The sequence below is a fragment of the Dipodomys ordii genome, unplaced genomic scaffold (genome assembly GCF_000151885.1).
Source record: "Dipodomys ordii isolate 6190 unplaced genomic scaffold, Dord_2.0 Scaffold1, whole genome shotgun sequence".
NCBI lineage: Eukaryota > Metazoa > Chordata > Mammalia > Rodentia > Heteromyidae > Dipodomys > Dipodomys ordii.
The window spans coordinates 33,610,328-33,633,286 of record NW_012267217.1 but is presented as its reverse complement, the minus strand read 5'-3'; the positions used below and the strand labels follow the sequence as shown (position 1 = coordinate 33,633,286).

Below are 22,959 nucleotides of genomic sequence, written 5' to 3'. Positions count from 1 at the left end.
GGCTTATTATGGGATATATGCTGGACAAACATTAAAAGATCGTGACAAGAGCACATCAACATTTTAAAGGCATCTTATGGGGTGAATGAAAGAAGCTAGAGCACTACTGGAATGATCCAGGCAGATAACAGAGACCTGAGTTGGGCAGTTGTGGTAGACACAGAAAAAAGAGAAAGGTGTTAGAAGCCATGTTAGGCAGGCCACCTGCCTGTATAACTCGTTCATGGAATAGAGGGAGGGTGGAGGAAAAGGATCAAGGTAATCAAGATTATTCCTGTGTTAGACTAGGATGATTCAGTGAACAGTGGTGACATTTACTGATTTGACAAAAACTTCCACTCTTACGTGGGAGGCAGGAATTGTGTTTGGGGCTTGTTGAGTTTGAAATATTTAGAAGTCATCCAAGGTACATCAAGGAGGTTCTAATTTACATGATTCTGGTTGAGGTGAGGGAGAAGGATAATAACATTTATCTCAGAGAATTGTTGAGAGAATTAAATGAGATAATACCACTCATATGTACACAGAAACAGGCATTGTGGACTAAGTTCCTTACTTCCTTCTTGTTACTACAATACTCATAAATAATTTCTCCCATCCCACAACAAACCACAAAGAATTGCTGTTACACTAGCTACCGCCATCTGCTTCCAAGCATGGAAATAAAGGACAGCAAAGCATCTTTCCCATTCATCGCATCCCTCATGCTATCCTTCCCCATCTCCAATATCCTACAACCACGAGGGGTTGCAATAGTAACAGACTCATATACTATACCCTTGATGAAGTGCTAAATCATTTATTTTCAATGTAGTCATGGCCTGAAGATGCTTTAGAGGCAGTGGCCTCACGATTCTTGGAAGAAATTGAAATGTCTGAGGAAATTCGAGAAGGCTGCATTGACATGTGTAAAAGCTTCCACACATCCACTATCATTTTATCAGCATCCTTCCATTCTGAACTTCAGCGATACAATTATGTGACACCCACCTCTTATCTCGAATTAATCTCCACCTTCAAAGTGTTGTTAGAAAAGAAGAGAAGGTAAATACGAAATTTCATATTTTTAAGTAAATTATGACTGTTTTGAAGTATTTGTATATAGAAAAATGGCATAACAATGATATACAAGAAATCTATTTCATATGGGTAGACTGTTTTGTTAGACCTTCCAGTGATTTAACCTGTTAAACAAATATGAGGGGGAGAAGTGGACAGGAGGCCAGTTTTAATTTTTATACATCAATGGATCACCTAATAGATCATAAATAATTGTTGACAAAATAAAGGTGAGTCCTCAGAGGTGTGTGGTAAGACCCAAGTGTTCTTTGTCCGTGGTGCTTAGTAGTTTTTTCCTTGATCAGTAATTAGGTGACTCAGAGCCTTCCCTTTTGTCCCTAAATATTAGCTAACGCTGAAGACATGCCCAGTCCACTTACGTATTAACTTCCTTTTTCTAATAAGGAAACACCATTGAATTTTATAAGCTATAGAAAATGCTAAACTGAGTTTTCCAAAAACCTGACTCAAGATTTTTAATAGTGAATAGGTGTATTAAAAATTTAAAAACTTATTAACATTCAACTAGAAAGTTAAAAGGTTAGAAAGTTTTAATGGTCTACTTTAAGTGAGGGTCTTCAATTCCTATTGGATCTTACTCAAAAACTTATTTAATTTTTATTTTGCACTTATACTTTTGATGTATTTCTACTTTTTAAGTTCTGATTTAACAAATCAATCTTTCCCAAGAGAACTTAAATAATTTAGAAATCTAGTGTGGTAAATTTATACATGTTATGAGCCTTAAGTTCTGTTCAATGTTTAAACATCTATAAAATTCATGAGTTTTTTTTACTTAAAAATACAAATCTTACCTAATTACATAATATTTGTATTAGAATTTCAAGACTAATCTCCTAAACTAACAGAACCAATTCCTTAAAATATTAAAAACATATTTAAAACACCATCAGTCACAGATGTCTTGAACATTAATACTTTAGTTTGATTTCTACTATTGAGTTTTTATAGCTATTTCTCAGCTTCTCAGTGGTACTCTCATGATCTCAAGCATTTCAAAACCATTCTAGTCACTTTGGCCCAGTTGGTACTTCAATACTTGTATGCCATTTCTCACCTACATCCAGGGAGGCTTTGGTTGCACCATCAGAAGCTGCGCTGCCCTGGTCACGATAGCTCACACTTGTGGGACTCATGCCAGCAGGAATTGCCCCACCGACCTCGAGAAATCTGCACCTTCTACCCAACGTTCCTTGGTTCTCTAGATAATTATCTTGCTATGTAGATCTTTCAGTTCCTTACCTAATAGAATCCTGCTCTTCCTTTTTCCTTGTTTTTTCCAATCCAGGAGGATCAAAGGTCCTTGAAGACTCTGATCAAATTTTGGAAACCATTCATGGTCCAGGCTTTGGTTGTTCCAATATTTAAGGCCACCTGAAGTGAAGACAGGATTGTAGTAATGAAATGGGAATTTATGGAAAGGTTGAAAAAGAGCTTTCAAAGCAGCTTCAAAATTTCTAATTTCTTTCCATTTGTATTTCAAAGTCTCTCGTAAAATAAGAATAGATTCCTTTTTACCTCCACTAGAATTCCTGCCCTGTGGTTACAGTTCCCTTAGTAGAGGAAGGAGATGCAGTGCAGAAACAAGTTTCCAGGTCACCTGCCAAGGCGTCATCTGAACCTGTCTCCTTCTGGCAGGGACCAGATCTTCCCTGTGCTTGCTGCACAAGGTCTTAGCAAGACTGAATCCATACATCATATCATATTGTATGTTTAGTCACATCCTACTGTATTGTATATTTAGTCCCAGATCCCATTACTGTCAAATGCTTTGCTCACTCAGAAAAACTCAACATGTAGCAAATATGTACCAGGCCTTTCTGTTCCCCTCCCCCCCCCACTCTTTTCAGTGTTCTTCTAGCTACCTTTATTCAGCCTAAGCTGGTTTCCTACTTCCTATTTTTAAAAAAGAATTTCTAAGAAGTGGCACCGTGGCTCAAGTGGTAGAGCACGCTTGCCTTGAGCTGAAGAGCCCAGGGACAGCATCCAGGCCCAGAGTTCAAGCCCCACGACCGACCAAAAAAAAAATTTCTGAAATGTATTATTTTTTTCTTGGAAACATATGTACAGCACACAGCAAGTATTTCAAAAATAAAGCACTTGGGCTGGGATGTAGCTCAGTGGCAAAGCGCTTGCCTAGCAAGTGCAATGTCCTGGGTTCGATCCCCAGTACCCCCCCAAAAAAAAAAGAAAGAAAGAAAAGACAAAAATAAAGCACTTGCTGAGAGTGAGCTCAGTAGTAGAACTCCTGCCTAGAAGATATGTGATGTCTGAATTCCAGCCTCATCATAGCAAGAAAACAGCAAGTAAAGGATAAAGGACAATTTTGTCTCTAAAGAATTCAAAGAAAATACATATGAATATAGATGAAAATTCAAAAAACATTAAGATATTGAATTTTAAAGTGCTTCATATTTTTACAGTGTTTCTAATCAGTTGTTACTTTATAATCACTTTGCACCAAAATAGTGTTGATCTGTTGGTATCTGTCTCTTTTTGTCCCCTTTGTCTTAATAGCTTTTGTTTTGAGATAGAATTTATCTTAAATGCATTTTCACCCTGAAAATATTCCAAATAATATATTTTGGGTCCCTGAAGTCTGCTTAAGTGATTATCAAAAGGGTTTAAGGATCAGTAATGTTAAGGAATGAACTTAACAGGGTGACTAATTTTAAAGGTGCTCTGTGTGTGTGTGTGTGTGTGTGTACTGGGGCTTGAACTTGAACTCAAGGCTTTTTCACTTTTTCACTCAAGGCTGGTGTTCTACCACTTGAGCTACAGCACCACTTCTGGCTTTTTGGTGACTAATTGGAGAAAAAGATTTTCCTGCCCAGGCTGGCTTTGAACCAAGGTCATCAGATCTCAGCCTCCTGAGTAAGCTAGGATGACAGGCAAGAGCCACCAGTACCATGTATTTGATTCATTTTGTCTTCTGTTGAAGATATTTATTATTTTGAATTTTGGTAATATGCCTAGATACTCTGTAGGTCCTGGAAAGACACAAAGGTATCGGAAATACTGTCTGCTCTTAATTACGCACACTCCACCTTTTCTTTTTCACTATTCTTCCGTGTGGAAATCTCTCAGAGCACTCCTTTGAGCCTGAAGAGCTTAAGAACATTTCAGCATTTCCTTGATGTGGGTGCAGACCCTCACTCTTGCCTCGTTTTGTCTGCCTTTTCAGTGAGGTAATGAAGATGAAGAAGAGGTACGAGGTGGGTTTGGATAAGCTGGATTCTGCCTCCTCTCAGGTAGCCACGATGCAGTTGGAATTGGAGGCCCTGCATCCTCAATTAAAAGTTGCCAGCAAAGAGGTTGATGAAATGATGATAATTATCGAGAAGGAGTCGGTGGAAGTTGCCAAAACTGAAAAAGTAGTGAAAGCTGATGAAACAGTGGCGAACGAGCAAGCCATGGCTGCCAAAGCCATCAAAGATGAGTGCGACGCTGACCTGGCAGGGGCCTTGCCGATCCTGGAGTCCGCGTTGTCTGCTCTGGATACCCTGACTGCCCAGGTGAGAGTTTAGCCAGGCGCTTGCTAGGAAATGCGCAAGCGCAGCTCCACAGAGACTCAGCGTGGTGGGCCACACATCTGTGTCTCTCCAAATTTAGTCTGCAAATTTAATGAAATTGAAAACATTCACCTGAAAAAAAGAAATGCATGAGCATGGCAAAGATGATTTTAGAAAGGAGGAAAGCAGCAAGTAGGAGAAACTGTCATAAAATGGCAATTTTTCCAAGAGCTTCTCACAACTTTGTAAGATAGTTTAAAAAAAATCATAGTTCTTTCTCCTTCCTTCCTTCCCTCCTTTCTTCCTTCTTCCCTTCCTTCCTCCCTCCCTTCCTTCTTTCCCTCCTTCCTTCCTACCTTTTTAAAAATTTTAACTTTATTGTCAAGGTGATGTACAGAGGGGTTACAGTTCTATAGATAAGGCAGTGAGTACATTACTTGTCCACTTGTTACACCCTCCCTCATTTTTCTCCCACTTTCCCTCCCCCCCACCCCCAAGTTGTATAGTTCATTTCCAACATCTTGTCTTGTAAACATAGAGCTCCCCATGACCCAGCAATCCCACTTTTTGGCATTTACCCAAATGACCATAAACAAGGCCATACTAAAGCTACCAGCACAACCATGTTTATTGCAGCATTATTTACCATAGCTAAGATATGGAACCAATCAGATGCCCCTTAGTAGATGAATGGATCAAGAAAATGGGTTATATATGCACAATGGAATTCTATGCCTCCATCAGAAAGAATGACATCACCCTATTCATAAGGGAATGAAAAGACTTGGAAAAAACTCCTATTAAGTGAAGTAAGCCAGACCCAAAGAAACCTAGATCCCATGTTTTCCCTCATTTGTAATAATTAGTATATGTCTGGGGTCCTAGCAGATGAGCAGAATTGATCAGTAGCTATGTATATATGACCATATAAGATAATGCGAAGGGAAATGAACTTGAAGATTTGGAAACAAGAGGTTTCTCTTTATTGTTGTTTTTTTAATATACTATATGATTTCTTTTTGTGTGTGTGTGTGTTTTCCTATGGTTTATCCCCTGTTGTCACTGTATTTGATTTTGGTATCCCGGATATTGCATATATGTTTATCGGAATTAGAGAAGGGAAGGAGAACAACAAAATGGTGAGACAAAGGACAAAGGGTGAATCAATGCAACAGTGATACTCACAAGACAGTATGTTGGAAATCAATTTCCTTCTTTTCATACTTACTTTCCTCTCTCCCCCCTCCTTCTTCCTCTCCATCTTTCTGTCTCTCTCTTCCTCTTTGCTCCCCCCTCCCCCCTCTCTCCCTCTCTCTTTCTCTTTACTTTATTTGCTTTACGTTTTCTTTGGGACAAACCTGTCAATACACTTGACACAGTCCATTGCTATCATTTCTACCCAACACACAAGGATAATTCCGTACCTTAAGACTTAGTTTGAAAATAGAAACAACTACCATGAACATACAAGCAGACATTTCTCTTTATAATAATTACAATCCTTTTTCAAGGATATTACAGTGGTCAAATCCATGAAGAGCCCCCCTGCTGGTGTTAAGCTTGTCATGGAAGCCATATGTATCTTGAAAGGCATCAAAGCAGACAAAATCCCTGACCCAACAGGTTCAGGAAAAAAGACAGAAGATTTCTGGGGCCCCGCTAAGAGACTTCTTGGGGACATAAGGTTTCTACAGTCACTTCATGAATATGACAAAGACAATATTCCTCCAGCTTATATGAATATCATAAGAAAAAACTACATTCCAAATCCAGATTTCGTTCCTGAGAAGATTAGAAATGCTTCCACTGCTGCTGAAGGCCTGTGCAAATGGGTCATAGCAATGGATTCATATGATAAGTGAGTACAGATAAAAAAAAAATACCTAGCTGATACATTGCATTTTGGGGTTGGTCATTTAGACAATTTAAACTTCTTAAGTTATACTCAATTTGTGTATACCTTAAAAGTTACGCAAGTGTAAAGCTTCCCAATGTCATTCTGTGTTTGCTGTGTGTTTATATATTTGCTGGAGGCAACTTTATACCAATTAAATAGGATGCATAATTGAGTGGCTCATCAACTTTTTGAACTTTTACACTGTTAAAAATTGCTGAAGACCCACTCATGAGCTGCTGTTGATATTCATCACGTTAGAAATTAAAATGAGAAATGTGTGTGTATGTGTGTGTGCGCGCATGCACGTGTGTGTTTGCACGTGTGTGTGTGTCTGTGTCTGTGTCTGTGTGTGTGTTCTGGAACTGGGTCTTAATTACAGAGCCTAGGTGCTATCCCTTTAGCTCTGTTGCTCAAGGCTTTCACTCTTCCACTTGAGACATAGCTCTACTTCTGGCCTTTTTGTCTGCCATGGGGCTTGAACTCAAGGCTTGGGCGCTATCCCTCAGCTCTTCAGCTCAAGGCGAGCCCTCTACCACTTGAGCCACAGTGCCACTTCCGTTTGACTCCATTTTCTATATAGTGAGAAGAAAATAGAGGACCATTTTCTAAATAATCCCTTTCATTGCCATATATATTTGTAAGGCAACTGCTTTCACAAAGGGTATAGTCTAGCATTTTTTAAAAGTAAAATGATAATCCAGGTACAGATGGCTCATGTGCATGATTCTAACGGAGGCTGAAATTGGAAGGACTGCAGTCTGAGGCCAGTGAAGTACTGGAGACATTTCCATAATGGCATACTTCCAGTGTCCTACCTATGGCAGAACCCAGGCACATGCCAAGGCAGAAGTGACACCCTGTCTCAAAAACAACCCGCAGAAAGCATGGCTGGAGGTGTGGCTTAGTGGTAAGAGTGCCTACGTAGCAAGTGCAAAGCAGAGTTCACACTCTAGTACTGGTAAAAGAGACAGGTTAGTAAGAATACTTCAGTACTTCACTTTCTCCTCATCAGAATTAAGCTCTATCGAGGAGGTGACAATGCTAGATAGGAAATGTACTCATTACCTTACTCATGTAACTGTAACTCCTGTGTACAGTATTTTTAACAATAAAAAATTAAAAAATAAAAATAAAAGAATTAAGCTCTAACCAGCTAGGCTAATTTCCATTAGTTTTGTGACATTCTACAATAATGTCCTATTCTCTATTTGCAAATCACCAGCGTTCACCCTAGTATGTATTTTATGGGTGTGCTTACAGCACATATTTGGTAGGTATTTTTGTTGTTATTTCCTTTTCTTTTTTTAATTAGCACACACTGACTGCAAAATGGTGGGCTTCATTTTGACATTCAAGGACATGTTTTGATAATATGCACACCACCCCCGTTACTCTCTCTGTCCCTACACTTTCACTCACCCCACTTCCTCTTCCCAAAGAATCTTTCTTCTGGGCTTGGGAGCTATCTAGCTCAAAGTGAGCGCTCTACCGCTTGAGCCACAGTGCCACCACAGTGCCACTTCTGGTTTTCTAGTGGTTTTATTGGTAATAGGAATCTCACGGACTTTCTTGCCTGGGCTGGCTTTGAACCGTGATCCTCAGATCTCAACCTCCTGAGTAGCTAAGATTACAGGCATGAGCCACCGGCACCCAGCAAGAATCTTTCTTCTCTATCTAGATTCTGTATGAGAGAGAGAGAGAGAGAGAAGAGAGAGAGAGAGAGAGAGGAAGACAGAGACAGAGACACAGAGACAGAGACAGAGAGAGACAGACAGAGAGACAGAGACAGAGAGAGAGAAAGAGAGAGAGAGAGAGGAGAGAGAGAGGGGTTTTCTGAGTCTGGTTTATTTCACTGTCTGATATTTTCCATTCATTTTCCTGAAAATGACAAGAAAGTATATGGATTCCTTTTTCTCCACTTCCTCACAAAAACTGGTTGACTGTTTTCTTCATGACAGCCATTCTGACTGAGGTGAGATGAAATCTTAATGTAATTTTGTTTGCAGTTTGCTGATGACTGATGATGTTAGATACTATTTCATTATTTTCTTTTGGGGGATGCAGGGGCTTGCGTGCAGGGATTTGTGCTTGCTAGATAGGCACTCTACTACGTGCGTCACAGGCCAGCCTAGACCGCTGTCTTCCTGCCATAGCTGAGATGACAGGAGCAGTACCACAATATTCATCTATTGGGTGAGATTCAGATTCAGTCTCATGAACTTTTTGCCTGGCTGGACTGGAACTGTTATCCTCCTGATTTCTACCTCCCAAGGAGTTAGGTTTACAAATGTGAGCCTCTGGCACCTGGCTGTCTTTGTATTTAGCAGTCATTTGTACTTCATTTATTTTTATTTTTTCATCATGGGACTTGAACTCTGGGCCTGGGCGCTGTCCCTCAGCTCTTCAGCTCAAGGCTAGCGCTCTACCACTTAAGCCACAGCACCACTTCTGGTTTTCTGAGTGGTTTATTGGAGATAAGAGTCTCAGGGACGTTCTTGCCTGGGCTGGCTTTGAATGATGATCTGCAGATCTCAGCCTCCAGAGGAACTAGGATTACAGGGGTGAGCCACCAGCGCCCAGCTACTTCATCTTTGTGATCTGTGTGTGTGTGTGTTTTCTGCCAATACGGGGGCTTGAACTAGAGCTTCACACTCTCAGCTCATTTGCTCATGGCTGGCACTCTACTACTTGAGACACATCTATTTCACCTTTGAGCACTATTTAGTTCACACATGCCACTTAGTCACTGGACATTTGTTGTGTTTTGTTTTGTTTTTGTTTTTTTTTTTAGTGTTTAGTTCTTTTAGTTCTTTGTATATTCTGGGTGTTGATCCTCTTTTGGATGAGTAGTTAGCTAAGGTACTCTCCTATTTTGCGGATGACTCTTCATTTTGGTGATTTTTTTTTTACTGTGGAGGTTTTTAATCTGAGAGAGTTTTATTTGTTAATTCTTGCTATTCTATCCTGAGCTATTGGAAACCTACTCAGAAAGTCACTGCCTTTGCCTGTATGTCCAGGTGTTTTCCTTGTATTTTCTTTTAGTATTTCAAAGTTTCAGGCATTAAAGTCTACTTTGAATAATTTTTATACAGGAAATACAGATCAGATTGAGATTAGTTTGCATGTGAAGATCTGGGTTTCCTGGTTCTAATTGTTAAGCAGAACCCTTTCTTCATCATGTTTCTAACATCTTTGTTGAGAAACATATGGCTATAAGTATGTGGTTTGTTCATTGTTATTCTATTCTAGTCCATTGATCTACATGCCTGTGTTTATGGCAGTGTCATACTGTTTTTGTTACTAAGGCTTGGAAGTATAATTTGAAGTCAGGTGTTATGATACCTCCAGAATTACTGGTTTTGCTCAAGATTGCTTTGTGTATTCAGGGCTTTTTATTCTTCTTTAAGATTGCCTTTTCTAGTCCTGTGCAGGATTAGTGCAAGCCAGGGCCATGGGCTAGAGCTCTCAAATCTAGGGATCCCCAGGCAATGGAGTTGGCTTCTCCCCACAGAGAGTGGGGCCACTCTCAGGACTGACCCCTTGGGCTGGATTGAGCTCTCTGCTGCTTAAGCTCTGTGCTACCTTTCTGCTTTTCAATGGTCTTTAGTTTAGAGTTTTTCAACTTTTTACTTCCTTCCCTTCCTCCCTCCTTTCTTCCTTCCATGTCTCCCTTCCTCCCTCCTTCCTTCTTTCCTTCTTCCTTCCTTCCTTCCTTTCTTTCTTCCATCCTTCCCTCCCTCCTCCCCCTCTATCTTTCTTGGTTTTGTTTTTGTTTTGTTTTGTTTTTTGGTGCCAGTCCTAGAGCTTGAACTCAGGTTCTGGGCTCTATCCTTAAGCTTTTCTGCTCAAGGCTCGTACTCTACCACTTGAGCCATTGCTCCATTTCTGGCCTTAATTTCAAACTGTGATCTCAGAACTCCATCCCTTGAATAGTTGGGATTACAAGTATGAGCCACTGGTGCTCAGCTTTCACTTCTTTTCTTAATTTCTGTTTCCTTTCTTTTCTCTTTTTGAAACATAGTCTATTCTTTGTCAGTCTGACTTATCTCACTCTTAGATGGCCATTTTACCATGGAAGACTTAATAACACTTTCATACAACTGAGATGTAGTTGGATTCTTCAATAAAATATCAGCTATAGAAATCAGTGTAGATTCTCTTTTTCAAATTTACTTTATTGCTAGTATAAAGGTGGTGTACAGAGGGATTACAATTAGATGAGTCAAGTAATGAGAACTCTTCCTTTTGTGCCGTGTCTTCTATTCCTTCTCTCTCCCAATCCCTCCCTCTCAACTCCATGCATGAGTTGTATAATTCACTTTCATCGGTGTCCAGTGAGCTCCACTGCTGCACTTTTTCACCTCTTGAGTCTGTACCCCGCAGCAACCCTTCTGAAGATGAACCCTTGAATACACCATATGCAGATAAAAGAGGACAGAATCATCAAAAAATTAAAATTAAAGTAAGAGATATTTCCATATCTTAGAGTGTCACATCAGTGTAAATTCTGCATGAAGAAGTGTTTTGAGTCATAGTTAGGTTATTGCAAAATTAACTTTTAAAAGTATTTTATAATGTTATTTACTTTTCTAATTTATTTTCTTATTTTCTTTTTGCAGAGTGGCAAAAATAGTAGCTCCTAAGAAGATAAAACTAGCTGCAGCTGAAGGGGAGCTCAAAATCGCTATGGATGGTCTCAGAAAGAAACAGGCAGCCCTTAAAGAAGTTCAGGACAAACTAGCCAAGCTTCAAGACACACTCGAGTTAAATAAGCAAAAGAAGGCTGACTTGGAAAACCAGGTACATGCTGCTTTATACCAGTATGAGCAAATACTCAAGTTCTATGATTATGAATAATTCTCAGAGCACATAACATACCAGTCCAGTCCTGTCTTGACAACCTCTTTTTACAGGATCTGCCCTATAATTTGTATTAACACAAGTATAGGATGCTCTCCCAATCTTTACCATATGATCTTTGGGGCATAACAGGTGAGTGATTAGTTTCAGTGTAGAATAACCAACGGATAGGTATGTAGCTGCTCACTGCAAACTTTCTTCAGCTTTGTTCTGTGGAAATTTTTACTTTTTATAATAAAAAGGAACTAATACAGAAATTTATGCTAAATGTGCCTTTGGCAAAAACATTTTAGGTAAGATACTTTTCTTACTAGTTTCTAATATCAACTATACCATAGTTTAAGGCCTGATTTGGTTTAGTAAAGCATTGTTGAAAGAAGAATAAAGAAGAAACTATGAAGGAAAATATATTTAAAGAGATTATTTTTAAAAGATTTACATTTGGAGCTATAAAAGTATTACATAACTTTTGATTTCCAAGCCTATCTATATGCAAATTGATACTTTATATCTTTTAATATACAAATATTTATTTAAAACAAGCCCTGAAGTACTAAGAAAAAGCATAGGATGGATAAATTCTAACTCCAAAATAACATAAATGACTTCTATTTTAATTAATTGCTGAATTTCTCTCTTCAGGTAAATTATTTCTATTTGAACCTCAAAATTAACTTACTTAATGTCTTTTGTGCAAGCCTAATGAGTCACAATCACTTAAAACTAGATGAAAAATAACTCAAGTATTAAGCTGGAATATTGCTACGATATGAATTTAAGTGGCTTTTCTTTAAATTTGCTACCTTCATATCCCTTTCTTCCATCTTAATTAAATTATTTACAATCAAATCTTGTATTTGTCTGATGTACAAAGTAGGCTTTTCACTAGGATTAATTTCCAAATTCAATCATAATTGCAAGTATCTGAGTAGGTCGACACTGTTTAACAACTTGAGACTGTGCTAGTAAAAAAGCCTAGATCATTGAAATTTGTAACTTTTGAAGTGATCTTGAAACTAACCATAAGTTAAATGAGATAGTGTTTGAAATACAGTGTATCCAGATTCTCCAGACTCCAGCTTCTATTCTAATTGTTAATGCTAACCTTTCTATTTGCCTTTGCCTCCGCTTTAAAAAAACAATCTTTCTCATTGAGACTTAGGACAGCTCTGTTTAAGGCTAGAACCCAGGACCTTGTACATGCACGTGTCCTATCCTATCACGGAGACACATCCCCAAGTCTCCCCTTTTCAGATTATTTTAAATGGAAGTCAAACCCCTATATTTGCAGAATATTCTTCAGTACCTAACATTTCAATGTCTTGTACTGAATGTCATTTCATTAGTGTTCTTTGTATTAAATGCTAAATAACTTTCATGATTTCCATAAGTTATATTAAAATAAGTATTTTCCTTTAAAAAAAGTATAAACTAACACAGACTTTTCCTATTATAGTGAAATATGTTGCTTCCTTTTAGATGATTATTATTTTTAATTCCTGAACAGTTTAGCAGAACATGTCTCTGAGGTGGAAATCTTGCAGAATTTTTATCTTATTCTACTTGTGGGTGTTGATAAAAGCTTACTTTTATTTTTGAGGTCGACTTGTGCAGCAAAAAACTGGAACGAGCTGAGCAGTTGATTGGCGGCCTGGGAGGTGAGAAGACTCGGTGGAGCCGTTCGGCTCTGGAGCTCGGGCAGCTGTACATCAACCTGACAGGCGACATCCTCATCTCCTCTGGAGTTGTTGCTTACCTGGGAGCCTTCACATCCAGCTATCGACAGGTGAGGACAGCGCCCCCCCCCATCACAGCCACCGCTAACCTCAAGGATCAGGGAAGATCCAAGATTGTTCAATGATTTGCTATTCAGTAGATTCGCTTCATAGCCAAAGGTACTCTATGAAATACAGTTCTAAAATCTCATTGTGGGGAAACAAAAACATATAGTTTAAAATGTAATATGAAACAGTAGGGTCTAATGATGTAATTTCATATTCCCATATCTTCGGTTATACTGAATGGGTTTTAGCAAGTCATTTCAAGTCACCAGAGGGGAGAAGATGACCTCCAACTCTGTTAAATGATTTCTTTCCTTAGACAATGAATCCAGACTTCCCTATTTCTTGTTTCCTCCTCTTAGGCTCATTCTGCTTCAGTCTTACATTGGACCCAGCTTCTACTCTAAGAGTTAATCCTAACCTTTTGCCTTTTGCTCCACTTTAAAAATATATATTTCTCATTGAGCCTTAGGACGCTCTTCAGCTCTCCTTAGGGGAATTGAACAGAAATCAAAACAGGGGACAGATTAGAGAAATGCAAAGGATAGAAAGAAAAAAGAACAGAGAAGTGCAGAAGAATGAAGATAAAGAGAAGGGAGAAAGTGAAATTCAAAATATCTGGCAAAATATCTGGAGAGAGAGTAATGAAAATGTACTTTCATGGAAGACTTTCTAATTTTACATAATTTGCATGCATATAGTGTCAACTACGCCTCATTTAATCTCAGGACTTTCTCCTAAATAAGGCTGACACTTGGTGCCTCTGTTACAGTTTGTTTGCTTAAGTATTATTTTTGACTTGCTAAGACCCATGATTCCGCTATCAACTCAGAATGGGATGCTGCCAATCTGACCACCATAGACCTTGGAGGAGGTCTTCAGCTTCACCACGGAGACTTTGGAAATGTATTGATAGAAGCAAAGCCACTCTCAAGCTGGTCACAACAGCTAATCAAAGCCCCAGCCTCTGTCCACTTCATCCCATCCTACCTCTAATAAGGCTTGAGAGAATGTGTTTCCCTTTTTGCTTCACTATTTCATGTTAGGGCTTACTTTTCCTCATGAGTCTATGATGCCTGTGAATTTATTCTCAAATCTTAACTCTTTTGTCTTTCTCAGATGAAGACACCTGACAGTTCCATCAAAGTTTTCTCACTCAATTCTGTTTTGTTTCTGTTTTTGGTAGTGCTGAATATTGAACACATGCTAAGCAAGTGCACTACAGCCAAGCTATATTCCCCACCCCTGAAAGCCAAATTGTAAACCTAAAGGTTGTAGTAGTAATATATCAGTGCTCTGCCCATATCCCTGACATCTGTGTGCTTTCATATCCAATGACCAATGCCTGTGATTCCTTTTTAAGCTAAGTCTGCCCTTGGACTTTGAGAACCCACTTCACCCACTGCTTGGTTGGCTTCCTAGCCATCTGAGAACTTATTTCCTCTGAAGAAGACCTAATGGGTGATAGAGGCTGGTGAATAAGAGTCTGTATCTCTTCTCTCTGGTTGGGACAAGTCCACAAAATAACTTACACTCTCCCTGCTCCAATAAGATCCAATAGAAGCCATGCCCTGAAGAAGGGAGCTGACTCTTCATCTTTGATTAACTTCTGCACTTGCCTTGTTATGTTCCTCTGGAATCTGCCCACAGTGTATCCCCTCACACAAATCATCATCTCATATTATGTTTCTGGGAAACCCATGAGGAAACAGAGGCCTTCTAAATATAGTCCTTCCAACCGGACAGGGTCCAAACCTCTGGATGCCAAAGGCCCTCGGCAAAGAGGAAGGTCTCCCTTCTCAGCCGGAATCTTAAATGACTGTCAATCATTCCTGAAGTCCTTTGGAGTGTTTCCAGTGATTTTTGCCAACAAATAGAAAGTTCTAATTCTCCTGGTTACTCAGGCCCCAGATCCTACAACACCTCTCCATTCCCCAGAACCAAAATCCTGTGCTGCTGGAAGGATATACAAGGCCTGGATTTGACTAACCTGAACTTTCTAACCTATCTTTTCCCTGTCCATACTTAAAGCTTGCTTTTGTGGTGAGCACGTTTCCTCAATAGTGTGTTGTAATGGCTGTTTTATCATTTGCACCAAGGCCCTTAGCTCATTTCTCAATTTACATATTAAGAGTCCCCCATGTCTATTCCACATAGCTCTTTGGTGTTGCATTCACATAGGCAATAATTATGCCCTTAACTTGCTAACGCAGGATTCATCTGTGGTAACACACAGTACTCTCAACTTTAAGCAGCATTCCATAGCAACTATTGCTTACATTTTTTTCTACTTTTCCTTTTATCATTAGTCATTTGACTCCTCCAGCACCAAGCTGTGTGTGAGCAAACTTGCAGACCTCCCCCCAGCCTACAGCCAACCTACAGCTTGAAAACAAATAGTAGAAAACATGCCAGTAGAACTGTGTGCTGACAGGAAATGTTTTCTGACCCTTCAGCTCACATAGCCACACCACCTGTTCCCAGTTGCAACAGCCAATTAAACCAGCCAGATATTTATTAAGTACAGGTGAGGGTAAGAAATTTTGCTCCCATGATCTTGATCTTTATGTGTGTATGCATGTGTTCATATATGTTTATACTTATAAATATGTTATCTGCCAAGGGGAGTTTGCAGACAGACTCAAAGTTGCCAAATCTTACACATCACTGTAAGATATGCTTTAAATATCTGTTGTGAATAAAAGTAAGGAAGTGCCCAAAGAATAAAAAGGACAGGGGAAAGGAAATCAAATTTAACTTAGGGCATAATATCAGCATCACAATAAACAATGGTAATAGCGGAAGCCACTGAATAAAATATGAAAAGATAAATCTATACTGACAGAAGTTAATAAATTTTGAAACTACAAGTGTTTTTGACAAAAGCCAGGACATTTCTCTTGTCACAGAGTACCTTCCCACAAATGGCTTCAATATGATTGCAAAGGGAAAAAGAAAAAGAACAATGTAACAGGGGAAACACTATTTAATATATCACAAGCATGGTCTTCACCATTTTGAGTCATGGCTAAAAAGACTGGATTTCTTTTATATACAGTTTGACAGGTGCTTGCCCCAATGATTTTCTTTATCAGGCTCTAGCACTACTGGCTTACAGTAGGCAACTTCCAGAGAACTCCAGATACCCAACACCTAATGACAGCCATTCTTTGTGCCCACAAAATTCTTCAAAACACCCCATGCCAGGAAGTGAATGAAATTTAAGTAATTCCACCCTGCTTACCACAAATAAGCTGCCTCTTATAGCTCCAGCTTGCAAGTTCCTCAGTCTCCATCTAGTACAATACCCTGTATAGCAGCCCTCTTTCTCTTTGGAATTGTAAATAAGAATTCTACCTTTCATCTACCTGAGTATTTTTGTGTTGTATTCTAACCTCCAAAGAACCTACAATCACATGTAAGTCATATAGTAATGAAATGGCATTCTTACTAATATCAGTGAGTGAACAATTCATGTACTAGCATGGGTTGCCATGAGAGCATGGTTTCAGTTCTGTGATATTCCTCTCAAAGGCCCATGATTTGCATCTTGAGGGAACCTCAAAAGTGGAAAAATTCTACATGTTAACTGGCTTATTAAGGTCATAAAAGCCATCAACTCTTCCAAAAGTCTCATGGCCTTTCCTCTGAAAACCTAAAAGAATGTTGGTGCAACCTACTCTGTAAGGACCTGGAGGAGCTGTTACTACCCTGTGTGCTGTCTCAACCAGTATCTTAACTCAAACTTGAACAGAGACTTCTGACTTTCTGAGTGTGAACCTTGGCTTGCCATTCTCCTGGCCCTTGGGCATCCTAACTACCCTGCCTCAGGTAGTATCCAGAAGATTCCTTAGTATACCCTGGTCTTTGTTGGAACCTAATAGCCCTATGGTGCTTCATCCTCTGGAGTATGTGAGAATCTAAACTAAATGTTTTCTGTATCTCCTATTTGGCTAAAATAGATTTACTTTCATAATACTGTTGAAGTTTTTCTGAATATCTGTAATTTAAAGAAAAGGTATAGAAGACTGGGTGTGGTGGCTCACAGCTATAATCTCAGCTTCTTGGGAAGCAGAGATCATGATCATCATGGTTCAAGGCCAGCCTAAGCAAAAATTATCAATTATCTAGATATGGTGGCACAAACCTGTGATCCTAGATGTGAGGGAGATATAAATCAGAAAAACATAATCGAGGGCAAAAAATGTGAGACAAGACCCTGCCTGAAAAATAACTAAAGCAAAAAGGGATAGATGCTGTGCCTAACTGTTAGAAATAACTCAAGATGGTGGGGTGTCATGTAGGAATAAAGACATCAACTAGAACGTGGCAAGGGAAACTTTATTTCTGCAGAAGGGTACAATACCATTGGCCAAAAATCTGGCAAGCAAGCACACAGAGCTGGCAGGCTGCTCCCTTTTTCTTCCTAACCCAGCAGATCCTGCCCCTCTGCTTGTATTGGTTGAGTTCAGGTTTACAAATTACAAAAGGATGTGGCTTAACAGGATGCAACTGAAATTCAAGGAGCTTCTAACAGTATGTGTTCATTAAATTGCTCAGGAAAACAGGGATAGGTAACTAAAATGTAATTAATTGACAGAGGCCAAGCCACCTGGCCAAAGCAGAACCCTTCAGAGGAGCAGCTCTCCCAAGATTAACAAGAAGGAAGCAAACTACTTTGATAGAAAAAAAATGCTTTTCTCATGCTAACAAACACAACCCTGCCCCCCCAAAAAAGAAAGAAAATATGTAGAAAATGTAATGACTTCCACCTATTTTGTAAAATAAAGTTTTAGAATAATACTTGGAAGTTGTTTTTTCAGATACAAAATTCTGACTTAATTATGTGATTGAGCTAGGATTTATTTCAATTCTAATTATAGTTAACTTTCACTTAAGTGCATAGCTAATTATAACTACTAATAATAAACTAATTATGTTTTTTATTCTGATAAATCATTTCTGAGGTAGAGTTTCAACAGTGGTCTGTTTCTCAATGAACGAAGTTGTTAGTGGGATTTTACAAACTATTTCATTGGTGACCTCCAGCCTCATCTTTATACCTCTCTGTGAATGTTTTAAAGAACCAAACCAAAGAATGGACAAATTTGTGCAAAGGAAGAGACATCCCCTGCTCAGATGATTATTCTCTCATGGGTACGCTGGGAGAAGCTGTGACAATTCGAGCTTGGAATATCGCTGGACTACCTTCTGACTCATTTTCTATTGATAATGGAATCATCATAATGTAAGGAAAACATTGTTTCTAACAGACATTCTTTATTAGATATATTTGTCTGCAAACATTTGTTCAACTTTAAGTAGTAGACATCTCAGTATCAAAGCCAATTAGACTTAATTAGCTAATCAATGAATAGTCACGTCCTTATATAAATATTGAAGTACTTAAATATTGGAGACTATTGAAAGCAAACAAATTTAGATAACTTTTTCTTAATTTTTATTAGAAAATAAAGGGAAAACTCTCCTATAAGTAAGTGAAGTTAAAATTTTACATTTCCGTAAAACATGGAGTTTTGTTATTATAAGCTATTAAATGTTCACTCATGGATTTTTGGTCATGATTGGCTACCTTGTTCCAAATTCTAGCCCAGGCTTTGATATAAAACCAGTTTTAATTACATGGATGTACTTTTGGCCTTTGGGCTGACTGGTGCTTTTAAGATGGTAGTCAATCTTCTGGAATCTTCTGGTTAGTAGATAAATCCCAGGAAGATGCTAGGAGCATGTTCACCCTCTTCTCCAGTTCTCACCTCCCAGAAATCAAAGGCTTCAGTCGTCCCAGTGTTAGGATAATTATGAGCTGTATTACTTCCTAATTCACATTACTTTGGGCATCAGATGACTGGGCTACTCTTCTTCAGTTTTTGTGTATTAGGAATAAAACAGTTATTTCCTCTTCCAATATAGGAAAACAGTTCTGTTTAATGGGGACTATTTACTAGGGGAAATATTAATATGATGACTTAATTTAAAATAAAAATGATTGGGGTAGGGATTTAAATTGGTAAAGTAGAAAGAACCAGTAAATATTATGACTGGTTACTCTTAATTTTTTATATATTATATTTTGAGAACCATTTTATAAATTAAAACTTGGATAAACATGTATTTCACTATTACCAATAAATTATCATGGTGTATGGATTTCTTTAGAATTTTTTCCTGACTTATTTATTCTACAAAGGCTTGAGGTATGTACAATTTGATTATAACATAAAATAAGCTTAATCTGATGGAAATCACATGGGGCAAGTTACAGGAATAATTACTACTGAATTTTTAAGACAAGCTAATTCCTCTAGCTGAGCCCTGAAGTAAACTCAAAAGCTCTCTAGTAACTAAGGCAAAAAAGAAAAGCTATGTCACATAGCCAAAGAAAACTCAGACAAAAATTTTCAGGAACTGGCTTAAACTTAATTATTTTGTTTGTTTAGAAAAAAACTGCAAAGCTTTTCTTTGGGGCACTAAAGTATTCAGTTCGTTGATTCAGTAATATAAATTAACCCAAAAAGCAATTCAAAAATATAAATAAATAATATGTGAATTAGTTTGTAACTAAAATAGCAGAATTTTAGGTGTCTTTTCACAATTATAGAATGGTGCTAATTCATTGTTGAATTTACTTAAGTTAACTGGCACGCCAAGTGTGTCTTGATAAAGTTAGAATACATATGAGATATTGACGTATATATGGGAACTTTTTGAAATTTTAGCACCTAATTTTTCACTTTTGTTCATCTGGACCAATCAACTTGAGAATGAAGTATAACCCAGTTTTTACTGTTTCTATTAATGTTGCTGCCATAATTTCCTGCTTAGAAAAGAGCTTTGGCTCTTCTCAAAGATAGCTGTGTTATGTCTTCTTTTTTAAAAATTTGTTCCACTTAGCAGGGCATTTGAAACCATTGTATCCATCGGAGGTCAAAATTATAACATTACTATTGATGAACATTGCTTTTTTTAAAAATTCCAGACCCCTTCAATAATTATTACTCAAGAAAGCACACACAGGTTTCAGGGATGAAGTGGAAAATGGTGAAAATGAATCATAACCCTTGCATCTTTGCTGTTCATTTGAAAAATATGGAAATATTAGTAAAAAATAAACTTAGGATAGCAACTTCACTAAGAAGTTCAATCTTGCCTTCTTTTGTCAGTGTATATTGGTAATCTTCTGCTGAGAGGCTTCAGTAAATAGGTTTAAGGGATCATTTTAAAGTAGCAGATAAGCATCTTATTTACTTGCTTGGTGCTTCCTTCCTTTCCCCTAGAGATCCTGTCTTGATAATGATAATACCTAATGCTGAGCACTTATGAGAACTAATCCTTTGTAAAGTGCTTTTTCTCCCCCATATTATGTTAGCTGAGTATGGCACTGATTATTTAGGAAAACTAAAAGACTGCACCATCTGGGCTGATTATAATATAATTAACTCTTGGGGCTACTGGCATATTAGAGTTCCTTGGTTTATCCGAATTTCAAAGGTTAGTGATCACATTAAATATAATTAGATTGTATCTGAACATTTCTCTGGTAAAGGATTAGGATTATTTAACTGCCTGGTAAATACTATATCTGATAAAACTGCTTTTTTTAAAAAGCCAATTTCTATTTCCGTAAGAGAGAGACATACCAGATTTATTTCTGGAGCTATAATAACCTAGAGGGATACCCCCCTTCTTTGTCTGTGTGTATGCATTTGTATGTGTGTATAAAGAATACAACTAAACTCTTAAATTCCTGACTGCTAGATACAAAAATCCAGTGTCCTTCCCTGAATATTACTGTGAATATATCTGTCTTATCACTCTTAGAAGTCCATACTTTGCAAGTAGCCCAAAGACCACCAAATAACATTCTTCTCCAGACAAACTCTCTCAAAACCTGAACCAGGAAGTGCTATAAAAATTCACTTTCCAAGCTGGGTGCCCATGGCTCACGCCTGTAATCCTAGCTACTCAGGAGGCTGAGATCTGGGGATCGTGGTTCAAAGCCAGCCAGGGCAGGAAAAGTCTGTGAGACTTTTATCTCCAATAAACCACAGAAAACTGGAAGTGGTGCTGTGGCTCAAGTGGTAGAGCGCTGGCCTTGAGCTGAATAGCTGAGGGACAGTGCCCAGGCCCAGAGTTCAAGCCCCACAACCGACAAAAAAAAAAAAAATCACTTTTTGCTTTGAATCTACTAGTTTTAAAGCATTTTCAATTCAAACATATTTGACAGAGGAAGTAAGAGAAAGATTATAAGAAATACATTTTCCTATCAAAAAATTAATAGTGGTAGAGGTTAATTAAATGAGTCAATAGGGTTCTGTGCATTTTGAATTTGGGTTTGTGTCCAAAAGGTGAAGGTATGAGAACAACTATTTGGTACAGATAGTCTTCCACAACAATTGCTGGTGTATTTTATTCTGAAGCCTAATGGTATCTTTTATATCTACCTTGAAGAGAATCTCTTCTGAAATTTTGTTCATCTAATAATTTTTGAAAGTCCAAATTTTTAAAGAGACCCAGACTAATGTCACAATGTCCTGTCTTTGAATATCAAAAGGATGTCACATTGAGAGTGTTTCCTGATAGAACTTTGATCCATTTGCCTCCTTAAAACAACGACCATGTGAAACCACACACACACACACACACACACACACATACACATACACACACACACACACACACACACACACAGAAGAGGGGCAGGGGGATATCTAGTTATTCCAGCACAATTTGTTTCAAAATTATTTCTTCTGGCTTTTTGAAAAGCACAGCATACACCTGTCATCCACAGTCACCATAGAGCCCCAGAGCTTCTTGCTCCTGTGTAAGGGACTCCACCCCCATTGGTCAGCCTCCTGCCCCCACTGATCCCAGTCCATACAGTAACAGACAGCTACTTTCAACATCGATGTGGTCAGCATTTTAAGATTCCACATATGATATTGTTCAGTACTTTTCTTCTGGATTATTTCACTTAATCACTTTTTGTATTCTGGAAGTTCTTCTGCTGTGTATATTGCAGCATATTTTCTTTATCCATTGGTCACTTGAAGGAAACACAGATGTCTTGTATAATCAGTATACTGGTTTCCCATGCATACATTGCACATGTTTATCTAGCTCTACACATTGATTGTAAGGTATGCTAAGTGTAGATGTTGTTGTGTAGATTCTTTCTTAGTGTTCGATAATCCCTTTTAACTATTTTTGCCTTTTAATTTCTATGCTCACTTATCTCAGTGTCTGGAAGTATTCCCCTATGTTTTCTTGTAGTAGTTTCATGACTTACAATTTTAATCTATTTTGATTTGATGATTTTTAACTTGTAAGATAATTCCCCATACAAACATCTAATTTTATCAGCCACATTTATTGAAAAACTGATTGATCCAATCCATGAATATGGGAGAGCTTTTCATTTCCTTCATCAGTATTTTGTAATATTCATTTCTTTGATTAAATTTATCCTGAAGTATGGTTTACAACTAATGTAAATGGGATTGCTTTCTTGAATTATTTCAGATTATTTTCTACTGTCAATTTTTTTCTTTTTGTAGTCCTGAGGTTTAAACTAAGGGGGCTTGGGCACTGTTGAGCTTTTTTGCTCAAGGCTAGTGCTCTGCTACTTTGAGCCACAGCTATAGTAGCTGTACTTCTGGTTTTCTGGTTGTTAATTGGACGTAAGAGTCTCACAGACTTTCTTGCCCAGGCTGGCTTCGAGTTGCAGTCTTCAGATCTCAGTTTCCTGAGTAGTTAGGATTATAGGTGAGAGCCACCAACTCTAGCAAATATTTTTAATGTGTTATTTAAT

At 38.1% G+C, this 22,959-nt stretch overlaps 1 protein-coding gene across 1 annotated transcript in view; it reads left to right on the top strand.

Annotated features, from left to right (window-relative positions):
* Window positions 1-22,959, top strand: part of Dnah7 (dynein, axonemal, heavy chain 7) — a 197,157-nt gene that overhangs the window by 118,022 nt on the left and 56,176 nt on the right. The window contains exons 39-44 of the mRNA XM_013013366.1: window positions 815-1,044; window positions 4,265-4,595; window positions 6,104-6,450; window positions 11,109-11,289; window positions 12,950-13,135; window positions 18,215-18,378. Coding sequence (XP_012868820.1) covers window positions 815-1,044; window positions 4,265-4,595; window positions 6,104-6,450; window positions 11,109-11,289; window positions 12,950-13,135; window positions 18,215-18,378 — 1,439 coding nt within the window. The remainder of the gene's footprint in view (window positions 1-814; window positions 1,045-4,264; window positions 4,596-6,103; window positions 6,451-11,108; window positions 11,290-12,949; window positions 13,136-18,214; window positions 18,379-22,959) is intronic.